The sequence below is a fragment of the Cyclopterus lumpus genome, chromosome 16 (assembly GCF_009769545.1).
Source record: "Cyclopterus lumpus isolate fCycLum1 chromosome 16, fCycLum1.pri, whole genome shotgun sequence".
Lineage (NCBI taxonomy): Eukaryota > Metazoa > Chordata > Actinopteri > Perciformes > Cyclopteridae > Cyclopterus > Cyclopterus lumpus.
Genome location: NC_046981.1, coordinates 3,937,019 through 3,952,036, shown reverse-complemented (window position 1 = coordinate 3,952,036; position 15,018 = coordinate 3,937,019). Strand labels below are relative to the sequence as shown.

At 45.3% G+C, this 15,018-nt stretch overlaps 1 protein-coding gene across 2 annotated transcripts in view; it reads left to right on the top strand.

Moving 5' to 3' along the window:
• The first annotated feature begins 4,269 nt into the window (after nucleotides 1-4,269).
• Nucleotides 4,270-15,018, top strand: part of LOC117745196 (trafficking kinesin-binding protein 1-like) — a 26,785-nt gene continuing 16,036 nt past the window's right edge. Inside the window, exons 1-2 of one of the 2 annotated variants that reach the window (XM_034553341.1) lie at nucleotides 4,270-4,456; nucleotides 10,566-10,760. Coding sequence is in view for 1 of the 2 variants with exons in the window: in XM_034553340.1 (XP_034409231.1) it covers nucleotides 8,099-8,102; nucleotides 10,566-10,760 (199 nt within the window). In the remaining variant the exon portion in view is untranslated. Of the gene's footprint in view, nucleotides 4,457-7,813; nucleotides 8,103-10,565; nucleotides 10,761-15,018 lie in introns of those variants that run through there. The other variant, XM_034553340.1, reaches the window with a different exon arrangement.

Sequence of the window (15,018 nt, the reverse complement as noted above, 5' to 3'; positions counted from 1 at the left end):
TGTTAGACATATAATAGATATTTATTAAAACTATGATGATGATGCCTGAGCCACAGTTAAAGACTGCCTGTGCTCTCTGTTTGTTTGTTTGTTTTGGTGGCTCTCCTCTCTGTTTTCTTGTAGAATAATAATAACTAAGTGCACGTATCTTTCTTCCATTACTCCCTCCATCCCCCGTCCTTTCTCTCTCCTCCGTCACCTCTTTTCTTTCTTTGATTCCCTCCCCTTCACACCCTTCAACGAGGAGGTATCCTCACATGAAGGAAACTATATGGGGTTTCGGAAACGATGCCTCCGCCTCCCCCATGTGACTCCTTGGCCTGTATGATGCACTAGCTTCCTTGTTCTCATCTCTCCTTCACTTCTTCCTTTTGTCTTCCTCTTTGTCACTCTTTCCTGTGAGGACATGTTGTAGTGACTGTGCGTGTGTCTCCGTGAATAATTCGCTCGCATCTCTTTTGTCTGACGAAGGGCTTGTTAGGAAAACAAAGAACTGGTTTCCATGTGCATTTAAAAGTGAACTGGAGGAAATTGGGAAATGGCCGTCCTCGGGACAAAAGAGATTTCTCCCGTATGCCTGTTGCTTTCGCTTCATTGTAACTTATAATAATAATAATAATAATAATGATGATAGTAGTAGTAGTGGAATACTGTTTACCTTGTTGTTTTAGTGATTGCACTGTAAAAACCCTACAAACCACAAAGCAACTTTAGAGCCACAGCAGAGTTTTTCCTATCTGCTCCCATCAGCTCTGTATTACCAATTTTCTTTATTTTTTTTTGCTCCTGAGTAGACACACAGATTGTTATTGATTGCATCTCTGGTCAAACAGAGGAGTATTGAATTATTGATCGGATCCATTGATCACAAAGTGGCTGGCAGGAAGGGCCGCCGCCCCGGACTGACCTTCATTTACAGCCCTCGCTGCAGAATTGATATCCAGTTGTAACATATAATAAAAAAAATATAATAAAAGTTCAATTCACAAACGCAGTTCTGGGATGAACTGACCTGATGGGAACTTGAATCAAACAGAAACTGGAGCGCCTCCTTTTTTTTTTCTTTTTTCTTTACTGTGTAAATATGTCCTTTCTGTACACAGGATAATGTTGACTTTGCAGCTTTCAATAGCAACCCATGTTTACTCTGATCTCTGTCGGCTTCTAATAGCTGTTTTTATCGCAGTAGACGTGTCTACGTTGGCCTCCTCACCATGGCGATATCTCTTCTAATGACCAAGCGGTGATACGGAGCCCGTCCCCCATCTGTCACCGAGGCCCTGACCGCTTTCCAGCTTCTATAAGATGTCTCGAACCGGACTTGAGACTCCTGAGCCGGTTGTTCTCCGTGCAGAGAACAATCGGAGGAGGTTGTATACGGCATTAGAGCTCCGGGCTTACAGCCAAGTCGGTCGCAGCATGTGGTTCTCCTGCTCACGGGCAGATTACCCCCCCGCTGGACGTTGTTATCCATCAGCAGGTTCTTCTGTGTACTATTAACAGGAACATATAGATATCGAACAACACTCTAAAAGATCCGCTATTGAAAGTAAGGAAATCCCCTCTAGCAAGGACAAACCTCGGCACTCTTGCTGCATCGGCCTGCTTCAAGAATTGATGCATAGACTGCTGTAGCACCCGTGATTTATATTTTGTTTGTGTCAAACTGGCTACAAACGGTTAACTTAGGCTAACTAAGGAAGATGCATACCCATAATTTTCTGCCGTCATGTACCGACTTCAGGATAAACGGCTCCAACCTGTACGGTTGCTGCGGGTCGATAGACGTTGAAGAGTGGACCGATTTTGAAAAGTGCAGCCGGGTGTGTTCTACAAATTACTAGTTGTGTTGTTCAATATCAAATTGTATGCAACGTCTACAGGCGACGGTGTAAAGCGGTCTAGTTTTTTTTGTCAGTCCGTGAGGATCAATCACCTGAAGATGAAAGATTTCGATCGGAGGATCTCGTCATCTCCCAAAACGCAGATGAACAAATGCACAAAAAGCACCTAAAACGGACAATGTGCAGCGTATTTTGAGTGTTTTTTCCAGTGTTGTAGGGCCTGACTGACGCATGAGGACCAACCCACTCACGGGAGGTCCAGCAGATAATACAAACCCGAGTAAAAATAAATATATATTCGCATCATAGTATTATGACGAAATGTTATGCCTTGCCGCAGGGAAAAATTAAAGCACAACTTGATCGCATCTATAATAACCTTTTAACACACGTAAGTTATCGTTATGTGCCTAAATCAAGCTTCCTCGATGCTCTGAGACGGATGTGACATCACCTAAACTCACAGAAGTACCGAGGTGTGTGTGTGTGTGTGTGTTTGCGTGTTCTCCTCTTTCCTGACATGTAAGTTGTATGTTCAGTATGTACGATACAGCCTCGCCGTCCTCAGTGATCATGTTTTTGTGCTACGCTCTGACATTGTAGAGCACACCAAGTTTATTTAGTTTTCCAGGATTAAGAGCTCTTGAGGAGATCAGGTTCCCTAAATACTGAGCCGGGTGGTGCAGCACTGGTTTTCCTTTTTTAAGAGCTGAGAATGAAGGTCCGTGTTGTAACGTCCATATAGTTTTTGAGTTGAAGGCCCAGTCAGGAGTAACTGATTAACAGAATGCGTAGAGAAATCCTCTGAGGGATTGTTCTTCTCACTCCTCCAGACTGAGAATAAATACTCTGGAAAACCAAACCGTATTCCCCCCCCCCTCCAAGGGAGGAAAAGCGGTTTGTTTTTTGTTGTTCTTGTGCACCGGCTCCATTGAAATCGGCCACTTCCTCTAAACTCCACCCACCCGTGTCATTGTGAGCCCTGCTGGAGGACGGTACAGGGTGGAGGTGTTGTGGCCATACCATTTAGGTTAGATGCTGGTGCTGCTGAACTTTAACTTGGAAAATACAGTACTGGTACATCTGTGATGACATCATCTATTCAAGGCCCTGACCCTGGCTTTAAAGTGGTTCTGAAATGTTTAATTTACAGTCAGATTTGGTTTTAAAATCCCTAAAAGTCTTGTTTTGAACCTTTCCAGGCTGGTACTTTTCTTTATCAGAGAGACTCCTGACCGATCAAATGAGCGTCTGTTAATAAGCAGCCTGTCATATGTTCTGCAATGACTACATGGTTTGTTGTCATTAGCAACAGTGTTTGGATGTCCTCCTCCTCCTAAATAATGGAAACTGTGTGACCTAAATTCTGCTTCCCACAAGGGAGGTGGGACAAGGAAAGTAGAGGAACCAAAGAACCACAGCTGTGTGTTTTTAGAAGAGTTGACTATCAATAGAAACACAGCCATGTTCCACTGATTGTAATCAGTGTGCCCTGCTACTCTTGATTATACCAGTGTTGTACTAATACCTGTTTACAGCTATAGTGTCTACTGTGTATTATACTGAATCATATGCTTTATTAGATCTACTGCATCCCTTTTAGTGCTTGAGGTGTCCGTGTTCACTGGCCATATTCTTTTTATTTTATTCTTTTACGTCATCTTAAACCACCTTTTTGAGACATTTCAGGACATCACCTTTTTAGATTAGAGCAAGTTGTGATGGGTTTAAGTTCTAAGACCAAAACATGGACAACTCTCAGACTGGACACCGCTGTGGAACCCACCCGTCAATCATAATGTAGCCCCGCCCTAAAGCATAACCTGCTTTATGGTCTATTGTACTCTAAATGGGACCATCATTTACTAAGTCAAGAAGACTTTAAACTGGTGATTGAGACCATAAACTCATATTTACAATGTTTACTGAGGGAATAAATGCAGAAGGAAGTTACTTTCTCATAGACTTTGAAACAATGAGACTTCTTTTTGCAATTAGAGGAGTCGCCCCCTGCTGGCCATTAGAATTAATGCAACTTTCAGGCACTTCAGCATTGACTTCACTGTTTTTAATTACTCCTGCGAGCCCAACTGTTTCAATACTTTCACTTGTTATCTTGTTGTATATTAATATGCAGCTTTTTGCATCTAACTAATTACAGTTATGCTGTCTCTCCCCTTTTCTCTTTATAGGTTGACAGTGAATAACCTCCTTTGCAAGTGTTTGGTTCTGGTTTTGCAACTCCCACCTGTCCCGGGCTTCGAGACATCCCGACCAACAGCCCCAATAGTGCACTTGAGACAAATGTCATTTTGGTTTTGTCCCATTCCTCTTTTGGGAAGTCCAAGTATCGTCCATGGCTGGTAGTTTTGTAAATCGGTAACCGCTCAGCGCCAAGCTGGACCCGAAGACGCTGCCTCCCCACACCTGCTCCTACTCCTCCGCCCCGCCCCCTCGACAGTCTTCCGACCCCACGGCATGGCTCCACGACCCAGGGCTTCGATTGGCCAGCGACGAGGGGGAGGAAGAGGAGCGTGTCAGTGATGCGAGTCGGTCGACTCCACTCCAGGAGGTCGCGGCCCCCACCTTCAGAGATGCAGAGACCATTACTGGTAATATCGCATGCATACATTATAACCATAAGATAGACAACACTTCCTCGAATCCATTTGGCAATGTTGAGTCTGCACTAGATGCATAAACGTATAATTCCCTCCTATCTGAGTCAATAAAATACATATCAAAGAGGTTCATCAGAACTGAACCCAATTAAAATGATACAGTAATAACGAGCCACTATCTCTACTGGTTTGGGAATGCGCTATGAGGGACTTTGCACGTTGAGTGAGATGGCGAGAGTGAGGCATGTGGAGCTGTGAGAAAATGTCCCTCTCTGTGACCCTTTTCTCTTGTCACATCCTGTCAGTAAAATGAAGCTCCAGGGGACCCCGGCTCTATAAGCCGGCATGTGAGAGGAGCTCCCAGTGGACCTTCTCACTCATCTCCTTTTTCTCTCACCACTCGAGGGAGCAGAGGGACGCCAACGTCTCGTTTTCAGTGGTCACAATTCAGCTGTGGCCCATATCTCCCTCTCTCTTTACAGTCTGAACCAACCCTACAGCAGTCTAGGTTGACCCAACCTGGAATAAAAGCAGTGTTAAGACTCTTATTTATTAAGGAACCTAGGACCCTGAAGAACGGCGAGGAATGGGGGGGGGAGGCCCAGAGAAAGGGAGCCGAACACAACCCGAGGTCGTAAGGGTTGCCAAGCACATGAACTGCTCTGGACTAATGAGTCCGTTGAGCAGGGACGGAGGCGTTGGCAGTTTTCTTACACTTGTAAACAAAGGGCGAAAGGACCTTCCTGCAGTTTCCTGTTGCAAGGACCTTCCTGTAGTTTCCCACCCTTTACCATGAGCTCAGTTCCTTGTATTATTATTATTATTAGTCCCTTCATCGTCTGCCCCGTAACGGCCTTAAAACGAGGCATTGAGGCCGTTTCCATATTGGGTACAATTGACTTGTACCATGGCCAAGTCGTTCAAGGGCAGGACGGTTGAGCAGGTTAGCTCAGTGCTGCCACCTGCTGGTGTGAGAAGATGACTATCACAAACCTTCCATGATAATCTGTTGCTTTTAAGGTTCTTTCTTTTTATTTCCTTCTCTCTTTCTCTCTGTGTGTGTGTGTGTGTGTGTGTGTGTGTGTGTGTGTGTGTGTGTGTGTGTGTGTGTGTGTGTGTGTGTGTGTGTGTGTGTGTGTGTGTGTGTGTGTGTGTGTGTGTGTGTGTGTGTGTGTGTGTGTGTGTGTGTGTGTGTGTGTGTGTGTGTGTGTGTGTGTGTGTGTGTGTGTGTGTGTGTGTGTGTGTGTGTGTGTGTGTGTGTGTGTGTGTGTGTGTGTGTGTGTGTGTGTGTGTGTGTGTGTGTGTGTGTGTGTGTGTGTGTGTGTGTGTGTGTGTGTGTGTGTGTGTGTGTGTGTGTGTGTGTGTGTGTGTGTGTGTGTGTGTGTGTGTGTGTGTGTGTGTGTGTGTGTGTGTGTGTGTGTGTGTGTGTGTGTGTGTGTGTGTGTGTGTGTGTGTGTGTGTGTGTGTGTGTGTGTGTGTGTGTGTGTGTGTGTGTGTGTGTGTGTGTGTGTGTGTGTGTGTGTGTGTGTGTGTGTGTGTGTGTGTGTGTGTGTGTGTGTGTGTGTGTGTGTGTGTGTGTGTGTGTGTGTGTGTGTGTGTGTGTGTGTGTGTGTGTGTGTGTGTGCGCGTGCGCGCGCTCTCTAAGTCCAGAGGATGAAGGCACACAAAGAGCTGAATGGAGCAGCTCATTGCCACGGGGGCAGTTCCTGGGCTTGAGGTTAATTCTCCGTGGTTACCAGCCAGCAGTGATGCAAAGAGTTGAGTAACTGGGAAATTATGGGATGTTTGGTGAGGAGAGAGAATTCACGATTGAACGGACAGACAGAGAGGCAAAGTTACATAAGCAGTCTAAAGGAGTAGAATCCAAATCCGTTGTTGACTTTTAGCAGTGTGTTCATTTTTTTTGTAGGATTCCATATGCGCTTTGGGCCGCATCCGACAGTGTTACCATGGTTACAGTGTTTGTTTTGTTTTTTGTACATGAAAAGCCTGAATCATCTAATCTAGAACTGACGGACTGGCGGGCTCCATGCTTGACAGGAACAAGCTGAACAAAGAAGTTCACAATCCTCTTTTGTTTTGTTTTTTTCAGGCTCATGAAAAGCGATGTTGTTTACATGTTTACATATCTGATACGGCCACATGTCCCGTCAGGTCCGTGACTCCTAACTCGATTGCTCCTCACTCACTTTTTTTTTTTTTCTTCTAGATTTTTTTATCTCATTCTTTTTACACATTATTTCTCCTTTTTTAAAAGAAATAATAATAATAATTTTGTACTATTACTTTTCAGAATTTCTCCAATAAAACAGCCTTTCTATGATTTTTCTACGAATTTGATCCAGATGATGTTCATGTTGCTTATTGCGCAACAACCCAGTAAAAAGGTGCAACCACTACTCAAACACACACACACACACACACACACACACACACAGGCTCTGAGATTGACGGGGTGAGTGACATCTGAACACCTTGGTACAACACCTTGGTACAGCACCTTGGTACAGCCTCCTGCACATGGTTCTTGGAGCCTGCCAGTGATATTTGACCACCTTGACGTACTGTCGTGTGTGTGTGTGTCATGTGCTGAGCCACTTTGAACCGCAGCCCAGTCTAAATCTGGACAGGCTTGTGCTGCAACATGAGAACACGGACCAAGTGTTTGGTTGAATGGCTCCGACGGGGGGAAATTGGTACTACGTTTTAGTGGATTGTAGTTTGTCCTCACCTCGACATTCATTTCATTGACTTGTCATGAAAGCTACATGGAAAGTAATCAGTTTCTACAAGGCTCGTTCTCATATGTAGACACGCAGTACTAAATTCAAACTATAGTATGAGTCCGTGTTTTTTGCCAGACATAAAGTCACCAGCGCTGGTGCATGAAGCACAAGTTCCAGAAGTTTTATACACTCTTAACTGCTCAAATTAACAAGACGTGTTGTAACTGTTCACAATTGTACTGATAATCGGGGCCGTTCAGTGACGAACACGCTGGGGCCTGTAGGACGACCGACGTGGGGTTGTGGTGGTTCTTCCGCTGCAGCTTTTGCTCATGTCGTACAGACCATAATCGCGAATGTGACCGGGCTAAATCTGCTTCACGACCCGTTGCTGAAGCCTGAAGTTGAAGCCTGGCATATGCTCTCCTTAACTCCATAGTATCTTCCGCCAGCTCTTTAGTCTCTTACTGTATCCGTTCACGGTCTGTCGTTCAGCCGGTGCAGCGCGAAGGAAGTCCAGCTGGGTTTGTAGCTGTTAGTGAGGAAGAGAAAGAGAGAGAGAGAGAGAGAGAGAGCAAGAGCCAGCCGCGGGGCGGACCATGTGGAGACCGTCATTGGCATGTCAGGCATGACGAACCGGTTTGGCTCGGGCCTTTTTCTCTTCACTCCTCCCTCCCTCTTTTCCTGTCTCTCTCTCTCTCTAACACCCAACGCTGTCCTCTAAAACTTGTAGCACCCCCTCGCTCTCTAGTTTCTTCCTGTCTCTCACCCGCCCTACACTCTTTCTCTCACTCTTTCTCTCTCTCTCTCCTCTCCGGGTTATTCCTTGCGACCTTGCCCCCTCCTGGTCCAGTGGAAAATGTGATAGGAGGGCAGCAGAGTTGGTGGTGGTCGGGCTTCAGGCACCATGAGTGAGTACGGCGTGCAGAGCATGGGGGTGTCTGGAGGGTGTCTGGGGGGGGGGGCTTCTCTGGGTTTAGCCGGTCTCGACATAGATGGCGTGTCTCTATCTCTCTCTCTATCCTCCCTTTGTTTGTTTTTCTTCCTGTCTATCTGGGAATCAGCTGTTTGGACGTTAACTTTTGTTTCCAAGCCCAAGTATGTGTAAAGGTCTTGAAAATATAAAACTTTAAACCTTACGTTGCTTTATAATGTATTGTAGAAAGGTCAACTTGACTCCTTTTTACTGTCTTCGGCCACAAGTAGCACCATTGCACTGTAACAGTTTGCAGGAGGCCGCCATGTTGATTCACAGGATTTAACCCTGCCGGGGTTCTTTTTGAGCAACGTTTAGCAGCATGAATCCATCCCGTGTGCTTGTGTGTGTGTGTGTGTACCCTTTGTTCCCTGTGGTGACGTAATGGTGGGCCTCAGTCAAGTGATACGACTCTTAGTTATATCACGTGTGCAGTGTTGGTGCTTTGAGTCAGCTGTCGGGGAGGCAGTAACATCGTTGACGTTATTTCTGTGCCGTTGTGCACGTTTTGGATCGGTGTCTTTATCCTTCTGTCGGCTCCAGAAGGACCCGTCGGTCTGGATTTGGACCCTCGTCAGCCGTTCTGTGTCCTCTCTGCACACGTCGGTGTGTTTATTGCTCGTACTGACAGTGGCACTATTCTTACACTTGAACTTGAACGTTCTCTCTCCGGTGGCTTCTGGTTGCCGCTAATGTGATTCCAGGAGTCCATGTTGACAGTTGCCGTGTGTTGGACTTGGAACGTCTCTCTCCCAAATCAAAAAATGTAAAAGTTCAGTAAAGTTAAGACTTTAATTGGTTTCTACCGGGTGCTGCTTCAACACAGTGTTACTCCACTCCTGCTCCATGTAAAGTAGTCTGCTGCGTACTACTGGTGGTCTGTGAAGTGCATAATGTCAACAACACTCTACGAGTACTTTGTACTTTGGACCGTTACCTTGTTTTTCTCTCTTTGCAACCGATTCGGTGACATCGTTTCCATTTCGTAGCTGTAGAAATGATCTCCAACTAAATGAAAACATTAATACGAAGGGGGCCTCTATTGATTTTACAACAAGGCGCAACATTGACGGGGTTACAATAATTGATCACACACAGGCTAACTTGTCGCCGTCTCCATTGACCTTTTGTCAGCACGCACGGCACGGAAGGGTTCGTGCTATTATTATCCTCATCGACGACCTATCGGTCCTCATTTTAGTGCGTTGGTCATATTTCACACCGGTGCGGAGGAGAAGTTTTGTGACGTCTCCATTCGGGATCAGGTTTGCTTTTGATTCATTTCTGTTTGTGGACAAACTATTTTTAAGAATCTTTAAAAAAAAAAAATTAAATGATAACAGTTTTATAAGGCTCCACAGATTCTCTGAAACTCTCCGTCGGTGTGCTGCTCTACTGTATCCTGTATGTTGATCACGTGAAAGGAAGATTCAAACCGCCTGTGCAATTAGCCAATGGTGATTTAATAAGAATCTTCTTTTCTGAGAATAACCATGCCCAATAACCTAAGATGGTGCAAACTTAGTACAAACTTTGATAAAAGGTCAAACGACGGTGCTGGTAGGAATTGCAATTCAGTACTTACAGCGGAGTTGAACCCTCATTGGCTGTGCTGCTGAATGATTCTCCAGCTGTGTGTGTGTGTGTGTGTGTGTGTGTGTTTACCCTTTTTCAGCACAGTCAGTCGTTCAGTCTGGATAAGCAAACTGTGACAGGAAGCATTGTTTGAGAGACGCAGACAGAGAGACCGAAATAGAGCGGAGACAGAGGGGGGAAAAAAGGGCGTTATTTTAGACTGTTAATTCTCATTCGACGTCTATGTTAATTCAGTCTCTCCACGAGCCCGGGAATTCCACAGCAAAAGCGACCAAATCACACAATGAACACTTGTTTTTAATAGCACACTAAACTGACGTGTGCACATAGCTGCACGCTTAGGTACGGGTTATTTAGTTTTCCGCAGCACACACACACACGCACACACACACACGTGGCTGCCTGGTTGATTTTCAGCAGAAGGCTGCTGGTGACTTAAAGGAGACACAGAGGGTCTGGACCTGAATGTCTGTTTTGACTTTTTAGCAACAAATGTTCTCCATGTTTGAGTTCTTGCACTGTAGATTTAAGGAGCGATGAATAGTTCTTCTTTATTACCACCAGGGGGCATCCTATACTCTCAGCACTAATGGGCTGATGAAATGGGATGGATTATAATTGAGAGAAATTGTTACACATACCACAGAGAGGACATTTTTTTTTGCATTCGTGAATCTGTATCCTCGCTGGAGACAATATTGTCCTCTCCCAATAAGTAATGCATATCTGTTATGGATTTAAAATATATATGTAGTGCCAAAGAAAAGTACTGTACACTGTGTGTGTCTCTCTTTCTGCGCAGATGTGTGTAACAATACTGATTTGCCGGAGCTCGAGATTATCAGCTTATTGGAGGAACAGCTGCCGGTCTACAAGCTGAGGGCCGACACCATCTTCGGCTACGAGCAAGATGATTGGCTGCACACGCCGCTGGTGGACCCCGACTCTCCCCTCGACCTGACCACCGAACAGATAGAGGAGACCCTCAAATACTTCTGTAAGTTCGTCTCGCGCTGCAGATTTAGGTGTAAAAATATGACGATGGTGAGGACTGTTCAGGTAAGAATTACATTTTGAGATTCCACAATATGTCAATATGGATAGATAAGTACATTTCTGGATGTAACCTTCAGTTATTGGAGCGAGACAATGAGTACTTAAGATTGAGAGGTGGGGACATCTTTAGATTTATTCCGACCTTGACTGTGTAGTAATGAGAGAGGGAAAGAGAGAGAGGGGGAGAGTGAGAGAGAGAGAGAGAGAGAGAGAGAGACATCAGTGTTGGTGCGACAGCTGACCAGGGTTACCACAACAAACGTACATGATGTGTCTTTTGGTGTGTATTTGTGCATGTGTCTGCTCTGTCTTATCAAACTAAGAGCTGCCTTGTGGTTGATGGAGCTGTAGACCACACACACACACTTGCACCAAATTGAAAGCAAAGACACACACACACACACACACACACACACACACACGTGCTCACATAAAACAACGTGCACACGACAGACCGAGGGAAGTGTTTTTTTTAGCATCATTAATTCAGTTAAACTAATTCACTTGTACTTGTTAAAGGGACTCAGGCTCATAAACGGCGTCTAAAAATAGATCAAACGTCTCGTAAATAGCCTTTACGGAGAACTGTAGCTTTCACCTTGTTGCCCCACGCTGACACGGTCGCTTTGGCCTTGACATTTAATATCGCAAGGTCGTGTTGTATAAGAAACAGTCTGAGGTGTTCTGCAAGGGGCTGTTTTGAAAGATATTCCATATGGCTTTTTGAGCTTTACTATCAACACCGTTTGCTTCACATATTTTTTTCCCTCAGCTATCATCTGCTTCTCATTATTACTTCAAATAGATGGCCAGGTACCGACACCCTGAGGGCCATGAATGATGGTCATAAAGCTGTGTTTCACTGACGTCTAGGCATATTTATTCTCCATATGCAGGAGGTGATAGTATTCACGTATATACTTATGGAACTGCTCATCTTTACCTGGAGCTTCCGTCGGTTAAATTGTGTAACAGCCTTATGAATAAACATGGCAGTGTGCACACCGGTGCATCGTGGTTATTTAAGTATGACAGCCTAGCGTGTAGCTGGCGATAATTATTGACAACAATATGAAAAATGGCATCATATTTATCTGGATAATATTGTTTCTTCCCATAAATATTATTTCATCTTTTTTCTTGCAAACTTACCCCAAACAAAGTGGTCAAGAGATTTAATTTTTAAATGCAATACAATTAACTTGCTGCCGGCTTGACTTTATGTTTTGGATCATATTGTCATTGAAAAATGAGTGGCACTTGATGACTCATTTTTCTCCCGTGCACTGTGCACGGACTCATTTGACCAACCCTTGAATGCCCGTTGTGTTCATTCATTTTTTTTGGTTTAGCCACGTCACCTCTGCCAACACTGCACTGCCTTCCTGCTAGCTGCTTCTACATGCTACGCCGCTGCAACTCAGGCCTCGGGAGCCTGAGCCTGTTACTATAGCAACCTCACAGAAGGACAAAGTAGAGGAGAGGAGGAAGGGAGGGGGGGGGGGGGGGAGAGCGACGCGCTTCCATACAAAATGCAGGGGCGGGAGCAAGCTAGTAACACAGCTCCCCGTGATTGGCTGGGAGGCATCCTCTAACCCCGCCCACCCCGCCGTGTCACGATTCTCATCATTTCTGCTGCAAAACCCGTGACTGCTGCTGCCGCTCGCTCTCTCCTCACTCTCCTGTATCGCCGCGTTTAGCGAGTCATTGTGGGACATGCATGTGGAGAGCTGGTGCCCGTCAATGACCAAGGGGATGTTACAAAAGAGAAGACAAGCCGTCATCGTATGACCTCAGAGGGACTCGGCCAGAGGACGGACTGGCAGGAAGAGGAATTGACAGGAAGCTGTAAATGGATGGAGACGCGAAGAGGTTCAGAATCATCCGGCACATTCTCTAAAGCTTCGGAGCGACAGAGGGAAAACCTAAAGGACGGGAAATAAAGAAGACGGCACTCATTCCAACTGAAAAGGGGGAATAATTAACGATGGACGAAAGGACAATAAAGTGGTGTTTTTTTTCTGGCAACTGATGACGCAAGTATCGGTTCTGTGGGATGACACGCAGAAAAATGCCACCGGCATCACAACAAACATAATAATACACTGACGGTGTTCTTTTAATGAGTGTGGAACAGAAAGGTCATATGATGAGACTGGGCAGATTGTCACTAATCATGGCCGTGTGCCAGATGGTAACTGCTAAGCATGCTGGGATAGCTGAAGCGGACACTGACTAACTACGTGACTAAAGCATGCTGGGACGTTGTGTTTGCCGAAGATGTTTCTAAGTATGCCGGGACGCTGGAAACGCTACAGCTGTCTGTCAGAGGAGTGAGGATGAACCGCCGAGGCCAGACCAGAGGTCAGAGGTTTGTCAAGGCAGACTACTACGAGCTGGACTGGTACTATGAGGAGTGTGCTGATGGTAAGACGAAAGTCTGCTACAGTTTTATGCAGTGACATCTAGCTCTTGAAGAGTTGACTCTAACCACTAACACCACTGATGTTACTGGCTATGGATGGTAAGAGGTTGATTTCATATTATACTAAAAGTACTTTCTGTTGGTCGGTAGAACTCAGTCGTGAGATAAAAGAAATGCATAGAACAGTGATGGCTTTGGCGTAACCGCTGTAGTTTACTGTGAAACCATCCAGTACCGACAGAACCAGAACCAAGCTGTCTAGAAACTGTGTGTGTGTGTGTGTGGTTGAAGTAAAGAGGTGGTAGGATTAAACTGGATTTGTTCATACTAAACTTGGTGAACATAATAGAATTTACTTCAATTGCCTTTTTTTTTCTTCTTTTAAATTTCCTTGAACTAAACCCCCGAGCGGAGCCATCTTTCACCGACTGGTTTCAACCCAGTGAACGTGACCTTGTGGACCGTCACTCCCCAACACCCGAATAAAACACCAAGACAGATGTCTCAGTGAAACTCGGCAGCGGCTGCCGGGTGCAGTCGGTGTTGTAACAGGTGCTGCGTGGCAGCAGAGTCAGAGTGGCTTCTAAAGCGGGCCCCCAGTGTCGTCTCCATGACGACCTGTGGGCGGTGGGATGGAGGTTGCTGGTTGGGATTCCTCTGGGCCTGGTTAGTGTCATTACAGCTGAAACCAGCTGACCCGGAGAGAGCCTCACAGGAAGTCACTGGTGGCAAAGTGAGCGAGTGAGTGACGGGAAGCAAAGTTCCTTGAGAGAAACGAAAAGCGGTGAAATAATCTGCAAGATTATTAATATTAGGATTCGAGGACTAGAAAAAAATATATTGCATGATGATAATGGATAAAAGATGGCTGCAAATCTATAGAATTGCCTATTAATACAGCCACAACCTGCAAAATGACCTTCCAATTGGAAATTTGATAGCAGTGCATTGAGGTATCTAAAGTGATTTAACGTGATTTATGGGAGAGATCCAGTTGTTGTTATGTATGTGTAACAGCGATGCTCTGTAGAGATTCTTGCATAACAATTTGAGACGGCTCAGCACCTCCCCCATGTGAGCCATGCAGCTTAAACATCTGGAATATTATTTAGTCGTGGAATCTAAACCCAGGATTATTTTTTTATTTTTTTAACAACTGCGCTCGATGCTGAAATCATCAAATAACCAAATGAGCGTTTCTTTGATGAATCCGCTTGTGGAAGCAGAAATAGACAGCAGCTGGTTTGGTGTTATTCTGAGATGTGCAAGGCAGGGACGTGGAAGTAGGTTGGCTTATATTTAGCCCAGTGATTTGCATGCTGCTTCTCAGCCCCCCCCCCCCCCCCCCCCCCCCCCCCCCCCCCTTGTTGTTAGCCAGCCTGCCAAATATTCTTTGGCACTTTGTGTAGCCTTCAAAGCAAAAGGTTGGGATGGGATGGAGGGCAGCCAGGACGGAGAAGGAGGGCACGCTATCCCTCGGGATGGAGGGGTCATTCTAGGAAACGGTAATGAAGCTGGGAGACAAAACGTGGATTATTACAGAGACCCTTCGTGTGAATTACGAGATAGTAACTCATAAAACAAGGTGGTTAAATATTATACATTTCTTTGTGAATGCGGTGCGTTTCCGTATCAAACTCGTCACTATAAAAACTTAGAAATCAACTTGTTGTAACTGTTTGAAATGTCGTTTGTGCAAATTCCTTCCAAATTACTGTACAAAGCATGAGCCTTCACAAACGGACGGGTTGAATGTATGAAAAGGGATAACAAG